General features: G+C 43.2%; 1 protein-coding gene across 2 annotated transcripts; it reads left to right on the forward strand.

Moving 5' to 3' along the window:
* The first annotated feature begins 884 nt into the window (after nt 1–884).
* Nucleotides 885–18,890, forward strand: LOC137344711 (11-beta-hydroxysteroid dehydrogenase 1-like). 2 transcript variants are annotated; one of them, XM_068007840.1, is made up of 6 exons: nt 885–1,149; nt 6,742–6,872; nt 9,472–9,583; nt 15,825–16,010; nt 16,582–16,725; nt 18,547–18,890. In XM_068007840.1, exons 1-6 carry the CDS (start codon nt 969–971, stop codon nt 18,765–18,767), a joined length of 975 nt encoding a protein of 324 aa, XP_067863941.1. In that variant the 5' UTR covers nt 885–968; the 3' UTR covers nt 18,768–18,890. The 2 variants fall into 2 exon arrangements, with proteins under 2 accessions (XP_067863941.1, XP_067863942.1); XM_068007841.1 differs by lacking the exon at nt 885–1,149 and adding an exon at nt 5,062–5,104.
* Nucleotides 18,891–19,842: the final 952 nt, after the last annotated feature.

A 19,842-nucleotide genomic window follows, 5' to 3' on the forward strand; every position in this document is an offset into this window, starting at 1 on the left:
GCAATCTGGCTGCAATACCAGCTGATCTTCATCCTGTACCACTTCAACTATTAAATACTACAATCGGGGCGCTTTAAAAGCAATCCCCGTTATTAATTTACTAAACAGCACTGGACTCTGTGGATTGCCCGGTCATTCTTTGACTGAAAGCTTGCAATATAGAAGATAAGCGTCTTTATAGATAAAACTTGGTCTATGTGATCTCCTGGGTTAGTTTTGATCACCTGAGGGGGTTGGAAAAGAATTTTCCAGAGTATTTTTTCACTTATTGACCCTGGGTTTTTTCCCAGGTTTTTTACTTCTCCCGGGAGATTACATGCCGGGGGTCAGGGGGGGTGGGGGAAGGAAGTGTTTAGTCACGATGGTCCAGCCATCATGGTGTGGGGCCGGCTTGATGGACCAACTAGTCTTTTCCTGTCTGTCAATTTGGTATGTTCCCATATTAGGATTCTAGGAGCCACTTGATAAATCCAATCCTGGTTAAAAAATCTTCCTGTTCTTCTCAACTCTTTTATAAATGTTTTATTTCTGCTGGTTTTGGAAACAATGCTGCTTTTCTATTTCCATTAACAACACCTTATAGGATCAACAACAGAAAATACAAAAACAGATCCAAAGCAACACAAACAGAACAAACCCCAAAGAAACAAACAGCAAGAAAAACAAGCTCCTGCCCCTTTAAGGGACCCCTACCAAATACCTAGTTTTAAAAGGACCAAGCGAATCTGGCTATTCCAATAGGCCACGTCTGAATATAAAATAAAGCAATGTGCAAGAGCAATATACAAAAGCACGGGGCCCAGAGAGGGAGGGAGGAGGGAAGGGAGGAGACAAAGTCTAGGATTAGCCTCGCTGGACAATAAACAAATTAACGACTTACATTCCTGCAAATTACAGAACAACAAAGCAGTTTAAAAATGTTGCAGTAGCTCCCTTATTTGAATACAAAGATATCTAATAGATTTTGGATGCATTTGGAAAAAAAATCATTGAAATTAATAGCCCGATTCTGGTCTAGTGTATTCTGTATTCAGCACTTTGTGGGATCGTTTTGTTTTCAGACGATGGGTTTTCTAACGAAAATGCTGGTATTTTTCCTTGGATTTTTCCTGGCTCTTTACTTCTACAACAGCGACAATTTCGACCCTGGTAAGTGGCCCAGTCAGTCAGACTTTAAACCCATTTAATTCGCTCCCACTTATATTTCCAACCTTTGACTAAACTTGGGAGCTTTTGGTGGTAATCACTCGGGTCCCTTATTAAAATATATCTTTTTATTATATATTTAGTTTTAGCCATTTAGTCACGAGGTTGGTTCAAAGGGGCGTTTAACGAACTTTCAGGCGAAATGATACACCCAAACTATCGACCATAGCAAGCTAGGATATTCCTCCTGATACTTGCCTAATGTCAGACACAGGTACTTTTACCACGTTTGTTTCTTCTGGGATGTGTTGCGTTACGCAAAGAGTGCGGGATTGAATCTTCTCACTGCTAGGCAGCATTTGGTCAAGCCTACAGAAAATTGTGCAAAAAGCTGTCAAGATACAACAACAACTTGTATTTATATAGCGCCTTTTAAAGTAGTAAAACGTGCCAAGGTTTTTCACAGGAGCATAATCAAACAAAATTTGACAACAAGCTACATAAGGGGGTATTAGGACAGGTGGAGGTAGGTTTAAAGGTGTTTCTTAAAGGAGTAGAGGTTAGTGGAAGGAATTCCAGAGCTTAGGGCCTAGGCAGCTGAAGGCAAGATCGCCATTGGTGAAGCGACTTAAATCGGGGATGTGCAAGAGGCAAGAATTGGAGGAGCGCAGAGATCTGAGGATTGTAGGGCTGGAGGAGGTTACAGAGATAGGGAGGGGCGAGGTCCTGGATGGATTTGAAAATAAGGATGAGAATTTTAAAATCGAGGCGTTCCTGGACAGGGAGCCAATGTAAGTCAGCAAGCACAGGGGTGATGGGAAAACAGGACTTGGTGCAAGTTAGGATACAGGCAGCAGAGTTTTGGACGAGCTCAAGTTTATGGAGGGTGGAAGATGGGAGGCTAGCCAGAAGAGCATTGGAATAGTCGGGTCTAGAGATAACAAAGGCATAGATGAGGGTTTCAGCAGCAGATGAGCTGAGACGGGGTGGAGACGGGCGATGTTACGGAGGTGGAAGTAGGTGGTCTTAGTGATGGAGCGGATATGTGGTTGGAAGCTCATCTCAGGGTCAAATAGGACTCCAAGGTTGCGAACTATCTGGTTCAGCCTAAGACAGTGGCCAGGGAAAGGGATGGAGTCGGTGGCTAGGGAATGGAGTTTGCGGCGGGGACCAAAGACAATGGCTTCAGTCTTCCCAATATTTAGTTGGAGGAAATTTTTGCTCATCCAGTATTGGATGTCGGACAAGCGGTGTGACAAATGAGAGACAGTGGAGGGTCGAGAGAGGTGGTGGTGAGGTAGACCTGAATGTCGTCAGCATACATGTGGAACCTGATGTGTTTTTGGACGATGTCGTCAAGGGGCAGCAGGTAGATCAGAAATAGGAGTGGGCCAAGAATGGATGCCTTGAGGGACTCCAGAGGTAACGTTGCGGGAGCAGGAAGAGAAGCCATTACAGGTGATTCTCTGACTACAACTGGATAGATAAGAATGGAACCAGGCGTGCGCAGTCCCACCCAGCTTGGAGGAGGATGGTGTGGCCAACCGTGTCAAAGGCTGCAGACAGGCCGAGAAGGATGAGGAGGGATAGTTTACCATGGTCACAGTCACATAGAATGTCATTTGTGACTTTGATAAGGGCCGTTTCAGTACTGCGGCAGGGGCAGAAACCTGTTTGGAGATATTCAAACATGGTGTTGCGGGAAAGATGGGCACAGATTTGGGAGATGACAACACGATCAAGGACTTTAGAGAGGAAAGGGAGGGGTTGGAGATGGGGCAATAGTTTTCAAGAACAGAAGGGTCAAGGGTGGGTTTTTTGAGGGGAGGGTGATGATGGCAGATTTGAAGGGGAGGGTGACTGTGCCTGAGGAGAGGGAACCGTAACAATATCAGCTAACATGGGGGCCAGGAAGGGAAGTTGGGTGGTCAGCAATTTGACGGGAATAGGTTCGAGGGAGCAGGAGGTGGGTCTCATGGTCAAAATAAGCTTGGAGAGTGCATGAGGGGTGATGGGAGAGAAACTAGAGAAAGATGCAAATTCAGAACTGAGGCAGGGGGAATCATAGGGGAAGTTTGGCTTGGTGGGCTCGGGGAAGGGAGAGAAGCAGCAGAATGGATGGTCTCAATCTTAGTGACAAAGATGTCCATGAGCTCCTTGCACTTTTTGTCGGAGGTGAGGGGGTCAGGGGGCGAGGGACTATAGATGAAATTGTTGCCAGTTCCCCACTTTTTAAATTTCTTTCAGATAGTATGGAATTTCCTTAATTTTCACTATGTTCCAATCCATTAATAATTTTAAATCTGAGATTGATAGATTTATGCTAACCATGCGTGTTAAAGAATACGGTGCCAAGGCGGGTGGATGGAGTTCGGATACAGATCAGCCATGATCTCACTGAATGGCGGAACAGACTCAAGGTGCTGAATGGCCTACTCCTGTTCCTATGTTCCTAATTGAGCTGAGCTGAACTGACTGGTTGGTTGCAATTTTAATGGGCCATAATTTGTTGTAGCAGGGTATCTAATGTTATCTGCCGTTGGTTAGACTTGCCCTTGCACGTTTAGGTTTCTAAATGTTTTTTTTGCGTGGCAAGTTGCTGAAAGTGGGAGCTGATAACAACATCGCAGTGAGAGAAACAGGGCATCTGGGACCTGAGTGAACAGGGCAAGCAACTGTCTATCTCCTTAAGCAATCAGATTGAAGGATTGTGAAATAAACTGTGCACAGGATGAGAAGGAAGTGTAAATTAGAGTGGGTGAATTCAATGTCAAATCAGGAACAGAAAGAGAAAGGGAGGGAAAGAAAGATTGGATTAAGAGAGAGAAAGGAAAAGTGAAAAAAGTTTAAATCTAAATTTTTTTTAAAATCGCCAACAACAATTAATACCTGAAGGAATGAGACTCCACACTTCTTATAGTTAAGTTTCAGTGCCAGAGAGGTTGATTGGCAGTAATTTACACTTATCACATCATTAAAAGGGTACTTTAGACTTGAAATGACAAGACTTAACTTGCTGGGGCGAGTTTCGTTCGTATCTACTGCGCAAATACAGCAACTTCACACCATTCAATGCATTTCAATGGTGAGGCAGATAGCCAGATGCCATTTTCGCGAAGCTAACGGAGGAGTGGCGCAACTTGGACAGCAACTTTTGGGGATATCCGCGTTTAACCGTGCATCTACCCGTCACCTGAAGTTGCTGTACCATTTGCGCATAAATAAGGGCGAGCGCCATTAGCATCATCCTTATTTTGACAGCAAATCCTGGCCCAATGTTTTTTATTCATTCTCTGGATGGGGGCATTGCTGGCAAGGCTGCCATTTTATTGCTCATCCCTGGTTGCCATTGAGAAGGTGGTGTTGAGCCTCCATCTTAAACCACTGCCATCCGTATGGTGAAGGTGCAACCACAATGCTTTTAGGTAGGAGTTCTAGAATTTTGACCCAGTGACAATAAAGGAACGGTGATATATATCCAAGTCAGGATGGTGGGGAACTTGAAGGTGATGGTGTTCCCATGCACCTGTCCTTCTAGGTGGTGGAGGTCACTTGTTTGGGAGGTGTTCCCGAAGAAGCCTTGGTGAGTTGCTGCAGGGCATCCTCTGGATAGTACACACTGCAGCCACAGTATGCCGATGGTGTAGGGAACGGATGTTTAAGGTGATGGATGGGCTGCTGATCAAGTGGACTGCTTCGTCCTGGATGGTGTTAAGCTTCTTGAGTAAGTGGAGAGAATTCCATTACATTCCTGACTTGTGCCTCGGAGGTTGTTGTCACTGCTGGCAAGATGCAGAGGAACTGCAAAGAGCGATTTTGTATTGGTGGAAGTGAAAGATTTCTAATGAAGGAAGGAATTTCAAATATTGTTTTGAATATTTGGGTGAACGTTGAAGGTCAAATTAATTGAGGCAGCGTGGATAGGAAGTAATCTGAGTGGAGCCTGAATATGGATGGGGTAAGATGCAGTTTGACTGGGGAAACAGTGAAGTAAAATGGGGATGGGGGGGACGTGCCTGCAGTGAGTACACAGTGACCAGTGTGCAGGTAGGAGTTGAGTTAGTCAGTCTATGGCTTTCAACTGAAGAGGGATTGGTGAGGGTGAGAAATGGCCTGGGAATTAAATTCATCCCCTGGAGAGAAAGTGAAGAATAAATGGAGTGGGATGTTGGCTGCAGTAATCTGTCAATATTAGTGAAGCTGACTGAGAGTATTGGGGCTGGGGATCCCTAGGAAAGAAAGGAGTGGGAACGGTGTTTGTAGATATCAAAGTAGTGGGAGAGGTGACCTGGAGTGTGAAAGTACTGGTAATGATACCTTGGAGCATGGGAGTGTGCATGTGGAGTTCAGCACTAATGGGGAGGGGGGGTGGGGGTTAGGATTTGGATCAACATAGAGGGGTCTTGGAGTATTGGGGAGGTAGCTTCCTGGATCTAAGCATCAAAAGGAAGGACATGAGATAAGAACAGAAGTAGGCCATTCAGCTCCTCAAGTCTGTTCCACCATTCAATTAGATCATGCCTGATCTGTATCTTAACTCCACGTAGCTGCTTCGGTTCCGTAACCCTTAATAAAAAGCTAAGAATCTCAGTTTTGAAATTTTCTATTGACCCCCAGCCTCAACAGCTCTTTGGGTGAGAGAGTTCCAGATTTCCACTATCCTTTGTGTGAAGAAGTGCTTCCTGATACCACCCGTGAATGGCCTAGCTCTAATTTTATGTTTATGCCCCCTTGTTCTGGACTACCCCACCAGAGGAAATAGTTTCTCTCTCTGTTCACTATGCACTTCTCTCAAACACCTTGATTAGATCACTCCTTAACCTTCTGTACTCCAGGGAATACAAGCCTCGTCAATGCAACCTGTCCTCATAATTTAACCCTTTTAGCCCCAGCATCTGGTGAATCTGTGCTGCACTCCCTCCAAGGCCAATTTATCCTTCCTGAGTTGCGGTGCTCAGAACTGAATGCAGTACTCTAAATGGGGTCTAACCAGAGCCTTATACAACTGTAACATAACTTCCAACCATTTGTATTTCAGCCTCCTTGAGATAAAGGCTAACATTCCATTAGCCTTTTAAATTATTTTTTGTACCCGTTCACTAGCTTTTCGTACTTACCCCTAAATCGACAAAGTGGATCCAAGTGCAAAAGGTAGAAAGTGTGAATCATCTTAATTAGAAGAATCATTGTTTAAACTTTCCTAGATTTATACCTAGTGTGAAGCTGTTTCAGTTTACATTTTTGTGTTCTGCTGTAACTCCTACAAAACTAGGGGCCAGGGCTGGAAGGCAATCACGTGAGAAAGATGACTTTAATTGGATGTGGTAGAATAAATTTGACCAGGTTAGAACAAGTTTGCTTATAATTAAGAGTGAGGCAGAAGTAGTACAGGAAGCATGTGACTGAAATCAATATTGCAAGGCTTTTGATGCATTACTGGATAGAGAAATGCTCACATCAAAGGTTGCATTAATGGTAGAATGCAGACATATCTATGCTTTCAGTAAAGGATAGTTTTGAACCTTGCTTGAGACAAAGACTTGTTTTTATTTCACAGCAATGTGAATTGGCCTTACTTTTCTTTACTTTGAACAGCGATGTTACAAGGAAAGCGTGTGATTGTAACAGGAGCCAGCACAGGAATTGGAGAGCAGATGGCCTATCACCTGGCTCGAATGGGATCACATGTTCTCGTTACAGCACGGAGACAGGCACGTCTGAAGGAGGTATGTGCCAAAGGGTGCTGTGGGCCTATGGCCAGTAGGAATTGGATTATGAATATCCAAACTTATTTTGCGTAGGATGCTTACAACCAGCAGAGAGAGAGGTACACTTTTACATGAGTCTATCCTGGAAGGACAGTGTACCAAATAACTGCAACATCCAGTTCCATAGCTTTTAAGGGGAAATTTTCTAGATAAGGATGGTGATGCAGAAACTGAAGAGATGCTGATAGGGATGAAATATCTGACTAAGAACAATGTAGCAGGATCTGCACTACATTGCATCAAATGGGATTTCTGATAGCATTTTAGATCGGTTTTGCTCAAGATAATCTGTAGCTTCATTTAAATATTACAATACATTTCAATGAAGCCTGGTGTGCTTTTCCATCTGCTTAGACTGGGTTTGAGCTGGGAGCTCACTTCTCTCCTTTTGAATGGGCCTGAGGGAAGTTCCATGAGTGATGGAACGTGGTCTGATGTATTTTATCACTTTTTTTGTTTGTTTTATGGTACATTTTAGTGCTAGGTTCTTCATTTCTTTTTGCCATTTTATGGGGGGGAACAAGATCATAATTTATTTAAACATTTTTTTGAGAATTTTCTTTTCTTTCTCCCAATAGAATGTTTATGTGGGATCTAAGCAGCTGAATATTGTCTGCTAATTCACTGGAATTCTGACTATGATTGAAACATTTACAAGAGTTTAGTTGAATGTGAAGAGCTGATATCAAGGCTATGTGGAAAAGGAACAAATGGAAAATTGTGCTAGCGCTTTCAAGTATTATATCTAAAAATTAAGCTGTGGCTTGAGCATATTCAGTGGCCAAACATGTTTGCCAGAAAATCTTGCAAAACCGGTCCAGATTTCGGTATATGGCTCTTAGGCAAGCACCTCCCCCCCACCTCCTCCCCCGCCCCCGCCCCCGCCCCCAGCATCTGTATCTAGCCTTGGGGATTGAAAGTTTTATCTTGTAATCTTTAACAAGCTGCATCTGAGAAATTTTACTTCCTTGGACTATGCAAGAGATTAAATGCTGTCACTGAGTTAGGCAAACTGGTTTGTCCCTCCCTAAACTCTCTTCTTGATCATTGTAAACAATTTTACAACACCAAGTTATAGTCCAGCAATTTTATTTTAAATTCACAAGCTTTCAGAGGCTACCTCCTTCCTCAGGTGAACGATGTGGAAATGAAATCCTCGAAATGAAGTCGCATTTATAATTCACAGAACAATGCTTGGTGATAACAGACAGTTTTTTCAACTGCCCGTTGCCAAGGCAATCAGTGTGCAGACAGACAGGTGTTACCTGCCAGGTCTCAGAATATACAAACTTCCACAGCATTTTGCTGATCAAGGAACTGAATGGATTTTCTGCCCATTGATTCATCGAGCCCTATTTGGACATTCAAATGTGCATTTCAGGCCCATTACACACACTTCCTTGTGGAGGGCATAATTTATGTTAGTTATACCAGCAGAGATAACGGCAATGATTTTAGAAAGTTTTTAAAATGAGCTGACATTCATTTCTGTGAGCTTAACTCCCTTTTGTGCTATATTTAGTGAAGTAATTAACGCATTCACATAAATTCCTCCCTGCTGTATTTTAACATGGATGTTAACATATTTAAACAGTCTGTGGTAAAATAGTACAGGAAGGAATTTATGCAACCATGCTGAGTGTAGTGCACTAATGGTTTGAATTCCTCGTATATTTGCAATGAGCATAGAGTAAAAGTTTATTGCCGTACTTAAAAATAATATCCCTGGATTTTATCATACCTCTAGAGCGTAATACAGATTGGCTGTGCTTAGAGGAACAGGAGAACGCCATTCAACCTCTTGAGCTTGTTCCACCATTCAGTCAGATCATGGCTGATCTGTACCCTAACTCCATTTATCTGCCTTGACTCCATATCCCTTAATACCCTTGGCTAGTAAAATTCTATCGATCTCAGATTTAAAATTGTTAATTGAGCTAGCAGCTACTGCTTTTTGTGGGAGGGAGTTCCACATTTCTATCACCCTTTCCACACTTGTCACCCACAAGAAGTATTTCTTGACTTTTCTCCTGAATCTAAGGTTATATCGGAGACAGATGTAGTGGGCAATCTCCTACAAGCGATAAAACTTTGAATTCCAAACCAAGCCCATCGTCCCAGATTTTCTGACTCCAACACTGAAAGCGACCCCTTCAAATTTATTGAGTTAAAATATTTCAACAGTAAATCTATTGCTTACAACGAATGTCAATGCTGATTTTAATCAGATAATCAGTATGCCTTGTAAACAGTTGATTTGGTTTAGATTTGAGAGATTTTACTATAACTGTTGCTGAGGCTATTGCATACAGTCTGCAGTGCTTCCCAGTGTGCACATTTAACAGCATTAAGCGTTATGGTAGAGTGATCCCCTTGCCAGTTCTGCAGCACTGATCTCAGTGAAGCAGCTGACTTGCCCAACTTTTAAAATCATTAGAGCACGTTCCATTCCCAATGCAATTAGGAGCTGCCTGTGCTGGTAAGCAGAGCACGTGCTGCATGGAACATCTGCTGGCTTACTGTCTCAACTTTGGCTCCTTTTATTTGATCATTTCAGGTTGTTGCTAAGTGCTTAGAACTGGGAGCTGCCTCTGCGGAGTACATAGCTGGTAGCATGGAAGACACGGCCTTCGCTGAGCATGTGGTGAAAGAAGCAGAGAAACTCCTTGGTATATCACAGTGACAAATGTTAACCCGCTGAAGACTACAATATGTCTACAGGAAATCACAATCTGATTTGAATTTCCAGTTATTGTGGCATTGTTCTAGAAACCGATTTTTAATCCCTGTTTATAATGTGTCCCGTCACATTTTATCTCCTCCATATCACTTGGTTTCTGAATATCTCCTGAGAAAACAGTACTGATGCTCAGAAACTGAAATAATACTTTAAACACAAAGACTATTACACCAACACAGTACTTCTGGGGATGTGTCTGTGTTGGATTGCCACCTTATGCCAAGTCAAAAACCAAACTAGGTACAGAATAGGGGCAGGGCAAGGGTTGGATCCATAGCTTGAATCCTGCTGTTTGCCTTACTGATGATGAATTCTTCCTCAATAACTTTAACAGTGAACATTGAAGGGAAAAAGTGGAATCCAGATTTTGTCCCGTTTCATTGTAGAAATCTTGACCATCCACTTGAGAACTGCACAGTCCACAACCCTAGTCTGTGTGTGCCCTCACCGGAATCTGGTCTATTGCACCACCCCCTGAAATGGCCGAATTAGGTGTAGTTCACCAGCAGCCTCTTTATTGATGATCAGAGGGCAGCAGCCTCTGACTTCAGTTCCCATCTAATTATCCATTATTGTACATTTGTTCTGTTTGTTATATACCCTGAATAACGTTTTCTAAAAAGATGTTCTGTTCAAAGTTGAGAGTTTTTTTTTACAGTGGCGCACACAGCCTTTATATCGGTGCACAAACCCAAATTCATTATGCACACGGCCGGAAAAAAATTAGAGGGAATATTGGTTGCCAACCCTCCCGGATTGCCCGAGTGTCTCCTGAAAATGGGCATTAATCGCCCGGGCATTGCTGCCAGCAGCTCAGGAGAACTTTGCGCTTTAAATTTCGGGCCGCTGCTGTGGGGCCCTCCCAGCTCTGTGATGTCACCCCAGCTGCTGCAGAGAAACCTGTAGCTCGGTGACGTCACACCGGCTGGTTCTTGCTTAGGGGTGACCGGAAATGGGACTGGCTGGTTGTTGGGAGGATACATAGAGAGGCAGATTGGGGCTAGGATGAACAGGGATGAGGGGGGTGGGGATTGTTTGGTGGAGGGTGGGAGAATGACAGTGGACTGGGGGGTCATGGCAGTCGGGGAGGTGAGGGAGACTGGGGAATGAGAGGGAGACTGAGAAATGGGAATGAGTGAGGGGCCCAGAATTTCCTGCAGGGCCAGGAGCAGCTCACAGGTGGTCTCTTGGTGAAACCACGAACAAAAAAACTCAATTACAGGTGACCCAACCGTTATAAGGTAAATTCAACAAAATTTGCAGACGTCACATGATCAAACCTCCAGGAATGTTGGAAAATCTACCTCAAACATCAACCTGTCTCCCCACTCCCTGGCAGAACTACCCCACATCAGCATTCCCTGCTGTAAACTTGCAAGGGATATCAAAACCAATACGAAGAACTTTTATAGTTATATTAGGAAAAAGAGGGTGGTCAGGAGCAGTGTTGGCCCCTTAAGAACTGAAAGTGGGGCTATTGTCATTGATAATGGGGAAATGGTGGACATGTTGAATAATTACTTTGCGTCAGTATTTACAGTAGAAAAAGAGGATAGCATGCCGGAAATCCCAAGAAAACTAATATTGAATCGGAGACAGGGACTCAATAAAATTAACATAAGTAAAACAGTAATGAAGAAAATAATAGCACTAAAGAGTGACAAATCCCCAGGACCAGATGGTTTCCATCCCAAGGTTTTAAAAGAAGTAAGTGTGCACATTGCAGATGCCCTAACTATAATCTTTCAAAGTTCTCTAGATTCAGGAACTGTCCCTCTAGATTGGAAAATTGCACATGTCACTCCGCTTTTTAAGAAAGGAGAGAGAGGGGAAACCGGGGAATTATAGACCAGTTAGCCTAACATCTGTTGTGGGGAAAATGCTGGAGTCTATAATTAAGGATAGGGTGACTGACCACCTCGAGAATTTTCAGTTAATCAGAGAGCCAGCATGGATTTGAGAAAGGTAGGTCATGCCTGACAAACCTGACTGAATTTTTTGAAGAGGTGACTAAAGTAGTGGACAAGGGAATGTCAATGGATGTTATTTATATGGACTTCCAGAAGGCATTTGATAAAGTCACACATAAGAGACTGTTAGCTAAGATAGAAGCCCATGGAATCGAAGGAAAAGTATGGACTTGGTTAGGAAGTTGGCTGAGTGAAAGGCGACAGAGAGTAGGGATAATGGATAGGTACTCACATTGGCAGGATGTGACTAGTGGAGTCCCGCAGGGATTTGTCTTGGAGCCTCAATTATTCACAATATTTATTAACGACTTAGATGAAGGCAGAGAAAGTCTCATATCTAAGTTTGCCAATGACACAAAGATTGGTGGCATTGTAAGTAGTGGAGATGAAAACATAAAATTACAAAGGGATATTGATAGATTAGGTGAATGGACAAAACAGGCAAATAGAATTCAATATAGGCAAATGTGAGGTCATCCACTTTGGATCAAAAAAGGATAGAACAGGGTACTTTCTAAATGGTAAAAAGTTAAAGACAGTTGATGTCCAAAGGGACTTAGGGGTTCAGGTACATAGATCATTGAAGTGTCATGAACAGGTGCAGAAAATAATCAATACGGCTAATGGAATGCTGGCTTTTATATCTAGAGGACTCGAGTACAAAGGGGCAGAAGTTATGCTGCAGCTATACAAAACCCTGGTTAGACCGCACTTGGAGTACTGTGAGCAGTTCTGGGCACCGCACCTTCGGAAAGACATATTGGCCTTGGAGGGAGTGCAGCGTAGGTTTACTAGAATGATACCCGGACTTCAAGGGTTAAGTTACGAGGAGAAATTACACAAATTGGGGTTGTATTCTCTAGAGTTTCGAAGGTTAAGGGGTGATCTGCTCAAAGTTTAAAAGATATTAAGGGGAACAGATAGGGTGGATAGAGAGAAACTATTTCCACTGGTTGGGAATTCTAGCAGTAGGGGGCACAGTCTAAAAATTAGAGCCAGACCTTTCAGGAGTGAGATTAGAAAACATTTCTACACACAAAGGGTGGTGGAAGTTTGGAACTCTCTTCCGCAAACGGCAATTGATACTAGCTCGATTGCTAAATCTAAATGTGAGATAGATAGCTTTTTGGCAACCAAAGGTATTAAGGGATATGGGCCAAAGGCAGGTATATGGAGTTAGATCAAAGATCAGCCATGATCTTATCAAATGGCAGAGCAGGCTCGAAGGGCTGAATGGCCTACTCCTGTTCCTATATTCCTGTGTTCCTAAAGAAAATGGTTGATATAGTTTGTATTAGTTGATGGGAACATGAACTTTGACCACTTTATATGTACAGATTCCACTGTAGTAAGAGTTGATGCCATGAAAATTCAGTTCTCTAGAGGATTACAATTAGCATGGGGTTGGGTGATAATTCTATAGATCTAGAAGCTTCTTTCAGCTATTGAGCAGATTATAGTAGTGCATTATGTATTTTCACCCACGAGAGGGCATATTGCCTATATAAAAAGCCCACAGGGAACCTCCAGTCACAGGAATGTAATATTATTGTTCTTGGGGGCCCTGCGTTCAGTTGCTGTGCCTATCCATGCCTCAGAAATGAGGTAGTCCGGATTATTTTTGTGGCCTGCTTGCAGGCCTGCTCCCCAGCAGGGCCTGGTGCTTTGAAATGGAGCAGGAAAGTTGCCATCTGCTGCAGGACTGTGAGGCTGAAAGACCTCCTTTGAATTGCCTCCTGCCCTCCCGCAGTTTCTCTAATCAGGCAAAAGCCCCAATGCCACCGCATTCAGGTGTCCCTAAGTCTCAATGCCCAACCAGTCAAACCAGCAGGAAATTGACCTGGTAACAATCCCTCCTGCCTCACTTGAGAACATTAGGCCTGTGCCTTTTGCAATTGCCGACTGTGCTTTGCCCCTCAGGTAGCAAGGATACTTTCTCGAACCCTGCCTGATGACCTACTCGGGACAGCTATGAACAGGAGCAGAATGCCAGTGTAATGAGGCACATGCCTCCACCATAGTTTTTGTAGAACATATGAGTGGCATTTTAAAATTGAGCTTCAATGAAACTAGGGCTGTCCTGTAGCATAGCCTGAGCAAGGGCATCAAATCAGAGCAGTGTGTTTTTCCTTGCACCACTTCACCGTGCAAAGTGGGGTTACTGCACAGCAGGAGGACAGAAAGGCCCAGCCACTATCATGGCCAGAGGGCAATGAAAGTGAGGCTGAAGGAATAGAAGATGAAACACTTGGGTCCAGAGTCTGGACTGCAGTATGTGGGAGTTTGTGGACTTTGAGAATGTCCTGAGCGAACACATCTGCAGGAGAGGTCTCCGACTCGAATCTCTCCAGCTCAGAGTCATTGAGCTGGAATGCAATTATGAGACACTCCCACACATAAGGGAGGGGGAGGAGTATCTGGACAGTTTGCTCCAGACCTCGGTCACATCTCGTAGAGAGGTACAGGATTAGAACGGGGTTGGTGCGACCGATAGTGAACAGAGTAAGGGAAACCCAGGTGAGATAGAGAACGAGGATCTGCAGAAACTGATCCTATCCAACAGGAACAATGTACTTGCTACCTGTGAGGATAAGGGTAAAGACAGTCAGAAGGACAGCCAGAATGCTGACCATGGCACCTTGGAGCAGGAGGCTGTCCAAAGGGAGGAGGATGAGGTGAAGCGTGGCAGTTTTAGGGGATTCAATAATTAGGGGGACAGATAGCATCCTTTGTAAGCAGAATTGAGAGTCCCACATGGTATGTTGCCTACCTGGTGCCAGGATGAGGGACAGCTTGAAAGGATATCAGAGGAGGGAGGATCCAGTTGTTGTGGTCCGGTTGAGGTGGAGCCCGTCCCAACAGTACAACTCCTTCCTATCTCAGTACTGGTGCCAGTGTCCCATGAAATGGAACCCCTCTTTCCCATACCGCTCCTTCAGCCACATGTTCACCTCCCTAATCTGCTTATCCCTATGCCAGTTTGCACGTGGTTCAGATAATAATTCAGAAATTATAACACTCGAGGTCCTGTTTTTTAAAAAAATTTAGCTCCTAGTACTCTCTGAAAAGGGTCTCTTGCCTACTCTTTCCTATGTTGTTGGTCCCAACATTGGCCACAACAGGATCCTCCCCCTCCCTTATCAACATCCTTTGAAGTTAGTTTGAGATGTCCCTCACCCTGGCACCAGGTAAGCAACATACCATGTGGGACGCTCAATCCTGCTTATAAAGGATGCTATCTGCCCCCCTAATTATTGAATCCCCTATAACCACCACATCAGAGGCTTCTCCTCTTCCTCCTCCCTTTGGACAGCCTTCTAATCCTAGGTGCCATGGTCAGCATTCTGGCTATCCTTCCGACAGTCCTCATAGGTAGCAAGTACATTGTACCTGTTGGATAGAATCGGTTTCTGCAGATCCTCATTCTCTATTGCACCTGGGGCCCCCTTACTCTGTACACTATTGGTCTCACCAACCTTGGTCTGATACTGTACCTCTCTACAAAGTGTGACCAAGACCTGTTCACTTGGGAAGTTCTCACTGTCCACTCCCACATACTGCAGCCCAGACACACAACATGCTCTGCCATATCTTAGTAGATTTTTTTAAATAGAAAATTACTTTTTAGTCTGTTTTGGTTTTATTTTTGCTTTTTTAAAAAAAAATTAGGACATTCTACACCAAATTTTCAAGTTCACTGTTCATTCTGTGCTACAGTAGATAATCTTTTAATTTATATACCTGTTGAGACCATTAGTTACAACTGCTCAATCAGCTTCCAGCTCAGAGTAATTACCCTCTATTCAAGCAATCACTTACAGCTGAATGATTGTTAATTGTTAACAGCCATTGACTTGCAATTTCTGTTAACCATTAACTAACTTGCAGTTTCTTTTAAAGTTTTAAAGTTCTAAGTTAAATTTTAAACTAAATTTTAATTTCAGTTCACCCACTACTTTACCAGAGTCCCACTCTCACCAAATTCTCAAGTCCCCACTCTGTTCACGATCCACTCTGACCACTCTGTGCTTTATCCCTCTCCTGCAGCCAATTTGTGCACAGCAAGGTCCCATAAACAACAGTGTGATAATGACCAGATAATCTGTTTGAATGATGTTGGTTGAGGGGTAAATGTTGGCCAAGACACTGACTATGCAAGCTGACTATTATTCTGTTTTCCTTTGTTTCCTTTGACTGTAGGAGGCCTGGACATGCTGATCCTTAATCACGTTAGCTTCAAATATTTTGGATATTTTGATGGGAATGTGGATCATATTCGAAAACTACTGGAAATAAACTTCCTAAGTTATGTGGCAATGACCACTGAGGCCATGTCAATGCTCAGGAAAAGTAATGGAAGTGTGGTGGTTGTCTCTTCCTTTGCAGGTCAGTCTTTTTTTAAAATGTTATATTTTACTCAGACAGCAGCACATTCTCCAGTAGTACTCACACTTTTAAATAGCTCATTGGGGTAATGCACCTGTTAGCATGATACTTGGCCATACAGAACAGGAAGGTCACAAGTTTGTTACATGACTTACGCTGAGGTAGCTGGTCTCATCTGAGGCAGTAGTTGGGTTGTTCAATTGAACTCCGTATTCCTGGGTTAATGGGGCAAATGGTGGTGGGGGGGAGAAATCAATCAGGCAGGGTAGCCACTCCTCATTGATATTCCTGTCACCCCTGCTGGAAAGTGCATATTTGTGTGGTAATTAGGTGAGGGCTGGATAAAGCTTGGTTGTGATGCCTCTCATAGACAAATAGAAGAATGACCAGTATGGCAAGGTAACAATGGGCCACCAGGGCCAGTGGAAAGTTACTCTAATAAGAGTTGGAGGTTTTGGGAGAGGAGGAGAGGGAGTTGGCTTGGGGTGTGGATAATGCTCTAGATAATGTGGATAATGATAAGTTTCTCCTTAGGACAGTAATATTCAGTTGTAATGATTCATATTTGTAGGGAAAATTGGAACCCCCTTTGTTGTTTCTTATTCTGCTATCAAATTTGCCCTGGATGGATTCTTCAGCTCACTGCGGCAAGAACTGTTCCTGCTGAATCATAATGTGTCGATCACACTGTGTGTCATTAGCTATATTGACACTGGTAAGTGCTTCCTTGGACAGCGACCTTGGTTTAATTGTTCTTATTAACCAGCTACTTTCCATTAGAATGTAATGAATTAGTGCCTGAGCAACAATTCCTTTTACCTGAGGTTAATAGGATGTCCTCTATTGTCTTGAATATGATGAGTAAATGGCACTGAAGATACAGTGAAATAGTGAAATTTTAGATATTTTTGTGCATTCCTTCCATAATCAGTTGTTGAATCAGGACCGGCTATCCGGACATTTAGGATTTCAAATAACCAAGCAGAAGATCAGAAAGAAAGAACTTGCATTTAAATAGGGCCTTTCACGACCTCAGGATGTCCCAAAGCGCTGAACAGCCTAAGAAATACTTTTTAAAGTGTAGTCACTGTTGTACTGTAGGAAACGTGGCAGCCAATTTGAAAACAGCAAGCTCCCACATACAGCAATGTGATAATGACCAGATAATTAGTTTGTGATGTTGGTTGATGGATAAATATTGACCAGGACACCGGGGAGAATTACCCTGCTCTTCTTCGAATAGTGCCATGTGATCTTTTATGTTCATCTGAGAGAGCAGACAGGGCCTTGGTTTAACATCTCATCTGAAAGACAGCACTCCCTCAGTACTGCACTGGAGTGTCAGCCTGGATTTTGTGCTTATGCCTCTGGATTTGGATTTGAATCCACAACCTTCTGACTCAGAGGTGAGAGTGCTACCCACTGAACCATGGCAGACCTCCAGAATCCAGCTACCTGACTACACTTTAAAAAGTATTTCTTAGGCTGTTCAGCGCTTTGGGACATCCTGAGGTCGTGAAAGGCCCTATTTAAATGCAAGTTCTTTCTTTCTGATCTTCTGCTTGGTTATTTGAAATCCTAAATGTCCGGATAGCCGGTCCTGATTCAACAACTGATTATGGAAGGAATGCACAAAAATTTTGGTCAGGGGAGAGGGGGAACAGCAGATTCAAAATCCCAGATCTGATGGAATTCATTTCTGATGGGTGTGGTATTTATATCGAAAATGTAATCTATTTTAAACCCATGTGCTGTTGTAAGGCAGGGCTAATGCCTTCTACGTTAGCAATGTTTATTTAGTTTATTTCATGAGGGATAAATTTCCTCCAGGCTTATTCCTGATGCACATAAAAGGGGTTCTAATGAAGTAGCGGCAATGAAACCGGAGAAGGCCAGAGGAAATTCCACCCCATTTTGTATTGAACAGTCTTCAATACAATGCACTGCTAAACTGTAAATGTGTTCAAGTATAGCGCTGTTAAAGCTGGAATAGTGTGCTCACTGTTGGGTTGCTATGAAACAATGGTGTATGTTACACAGCAGAATAATTACTCTCCATCCATCAAGAAGGGAGGCCCTGTTAATAAATGACTTTGAGGTTAACCAGCTCCAGGGTTGAGGATATTGGAATTGTTCCATTGGTTCAGACTGGCAGCGAAGGAGGGATTTGCTGATCTCTTTTGCAGGAGTGCAACAGAAGGGTGTAAAAATTTATTCCATAAGTTTTTAGGTGGGAATCTTCTGGTCCTACACACAAAAGCAAGTCCGTGAGATAGCTTGTTAACTGGACCTGATACAGGAGGAGCTTTTCCCCTTTCCTGGTGAATCTGTACAATTATCTGTACCTGGGTTGAAGGAAATACCTATGCAGTTGTAAATAGTGGTTCAGTGGTTTTAAGAAAATCAACATCTGACTAATGTTAATTGTTTTGCATTATTTTATTTCAAACCTTGAATAAAGCTGGCCCTAGCTCTATCTCTATGAAATAGATTGCCTCTCCTTATACTCTGACACATATTTCTTTGTACCACACAGACAATGCACTGCAACTCCTTTCTGCTGTCATTAAGACTCCACCGGCCCCAAAAGAAGAATGTGCGTTGGAGATCATTAAAGGAGGAGCACTGAGGAAGCGAGAGATCTATTACAAATATGATTTTATAAAACCCGCATTGCTGATAAGAGACTTGATGCCTGATGTTTTGGACTACATCATTCGAAATAGTTATGATCTTGAAAATACCTTGGCGAGATAGGGCCATTCAGCCTATCAATCCCAATCCATGGTTATTCTAACAGAAAAAGCTGGAAATATTCAGCAAGTCAGGCAGCATCTGTGGAGAAAGAAACCTTTCGTCAGAACTGAAAGAAGTTGAAGATTGAACAGTTTTTAAGCAAGCACAGAGCCAGGCAAAAGGAGGGGGGGAGGAAGGGCAGGGGAGGAAAGAACAAAAGGGAAGGTCTCTGATAGGGTGGAGGGCAGGAGTGATGGTGCAAGACAGGGCGGGTGGTAATAGAACAAGTAAAGAAACAAAAGATGAGTCTAGAGGAGCTGTAAATGGCAACAGCAGAACCATTACCAGCACCTGCTATCAGAAAAAATCGGTGCAGTTGTTATGATCTGAAGTTATTGAAATCAATGTTGAGTCGAGAAGGTTGAAGTGCCTAATCGAATGATGAGGTGCTGTTCACAGAAGCTCGAGGAGCAGCACCTCATCTTTTTATTAGGCACCTTACCACCTTCTGGACTCAACATTGATTTCAATAACTTCTGATCATAACCACTGCTCCCATTTTTTCTGATAGCAGATGCTGGTAATGGTTCTGTTGTTGCCATTTATAGCTCCTCTAGACCCATCTTTTGTTTTTTTACTTGTCCCATTACTACCCTCCTCGCCTTGCACCTTTTTTGCCATTTAATCACTCCTGCCCTCCACCTTATCAGAGACGTTCTCTTTTGTTCTTTCCTCCCCTCCCCTCCCCTTCTTCCCCGCCCCCTTTGCCTGGCTTTGTACTTGTTTAACATCTGTTTAATCTTCAGCTTCTTCCAGTTCTCACGAAAGGTCATTGATCTGAAACGTTAACTCCATTTCTTTCTCTACGGATGCTGTTCAAGCTGTTAATCTCTTTAACCCTCAATCTCCCTTTTAACAGATCCTTTTAAAGGTGTTTGTTGAACTACCTTCTCTGGGGGTCAGTTCCACTTGTCCATCATCTTGTTGGGTGGGAAAATTTTTCCCCAATCGCCAACCTTGCCTGAGATTTGTGAATTTTGTATTTTTGCCATTCAGTCCTGTGCTTATTGTTGAAGTTAAATAGCTTGCTTACTTC

The sequence above is a fragment of the Heptranchias perlo genome, chromosome 27 (assembly GCF_035084215.1).
Source record: "Heptranchias perlo isolate sHepPer1 chromosome 27, sHepPer1.hap1, whole genome shotgun sequence".
NCBI classification, from domain to species: Eukaryota; Metazoa; Chordata; class Chondrichthyes; order Hexanchiformes; family Hexanchidae; genus Heptranchias; species Heptranchias perlo.

Excerpts from the sequence above, each read along its gene's own strand:
- LOC137344711 (XM_068007840.1), top strand. The coding sequence starts at position 969 with ATGCATTTGGAAAAAAAATCATTGAAATTAATAGCCCGATTCTGGTCT. Across the intron at positions 9,584-15,824 it reads AGAAGCAGAGAAACTCCTTG|GAGGCCTGGACATGCTGATC; the intron begins GTATATCACAGT and ends CTTTGACTGTAG. Across the intron at positions 16,726-18,546 it reads CATTAGCTATATTGACACTG|ACAATGCACTGCAACTCCTT; the intron begins GTAAGTGCTTCC and ends TGTACCACACAG.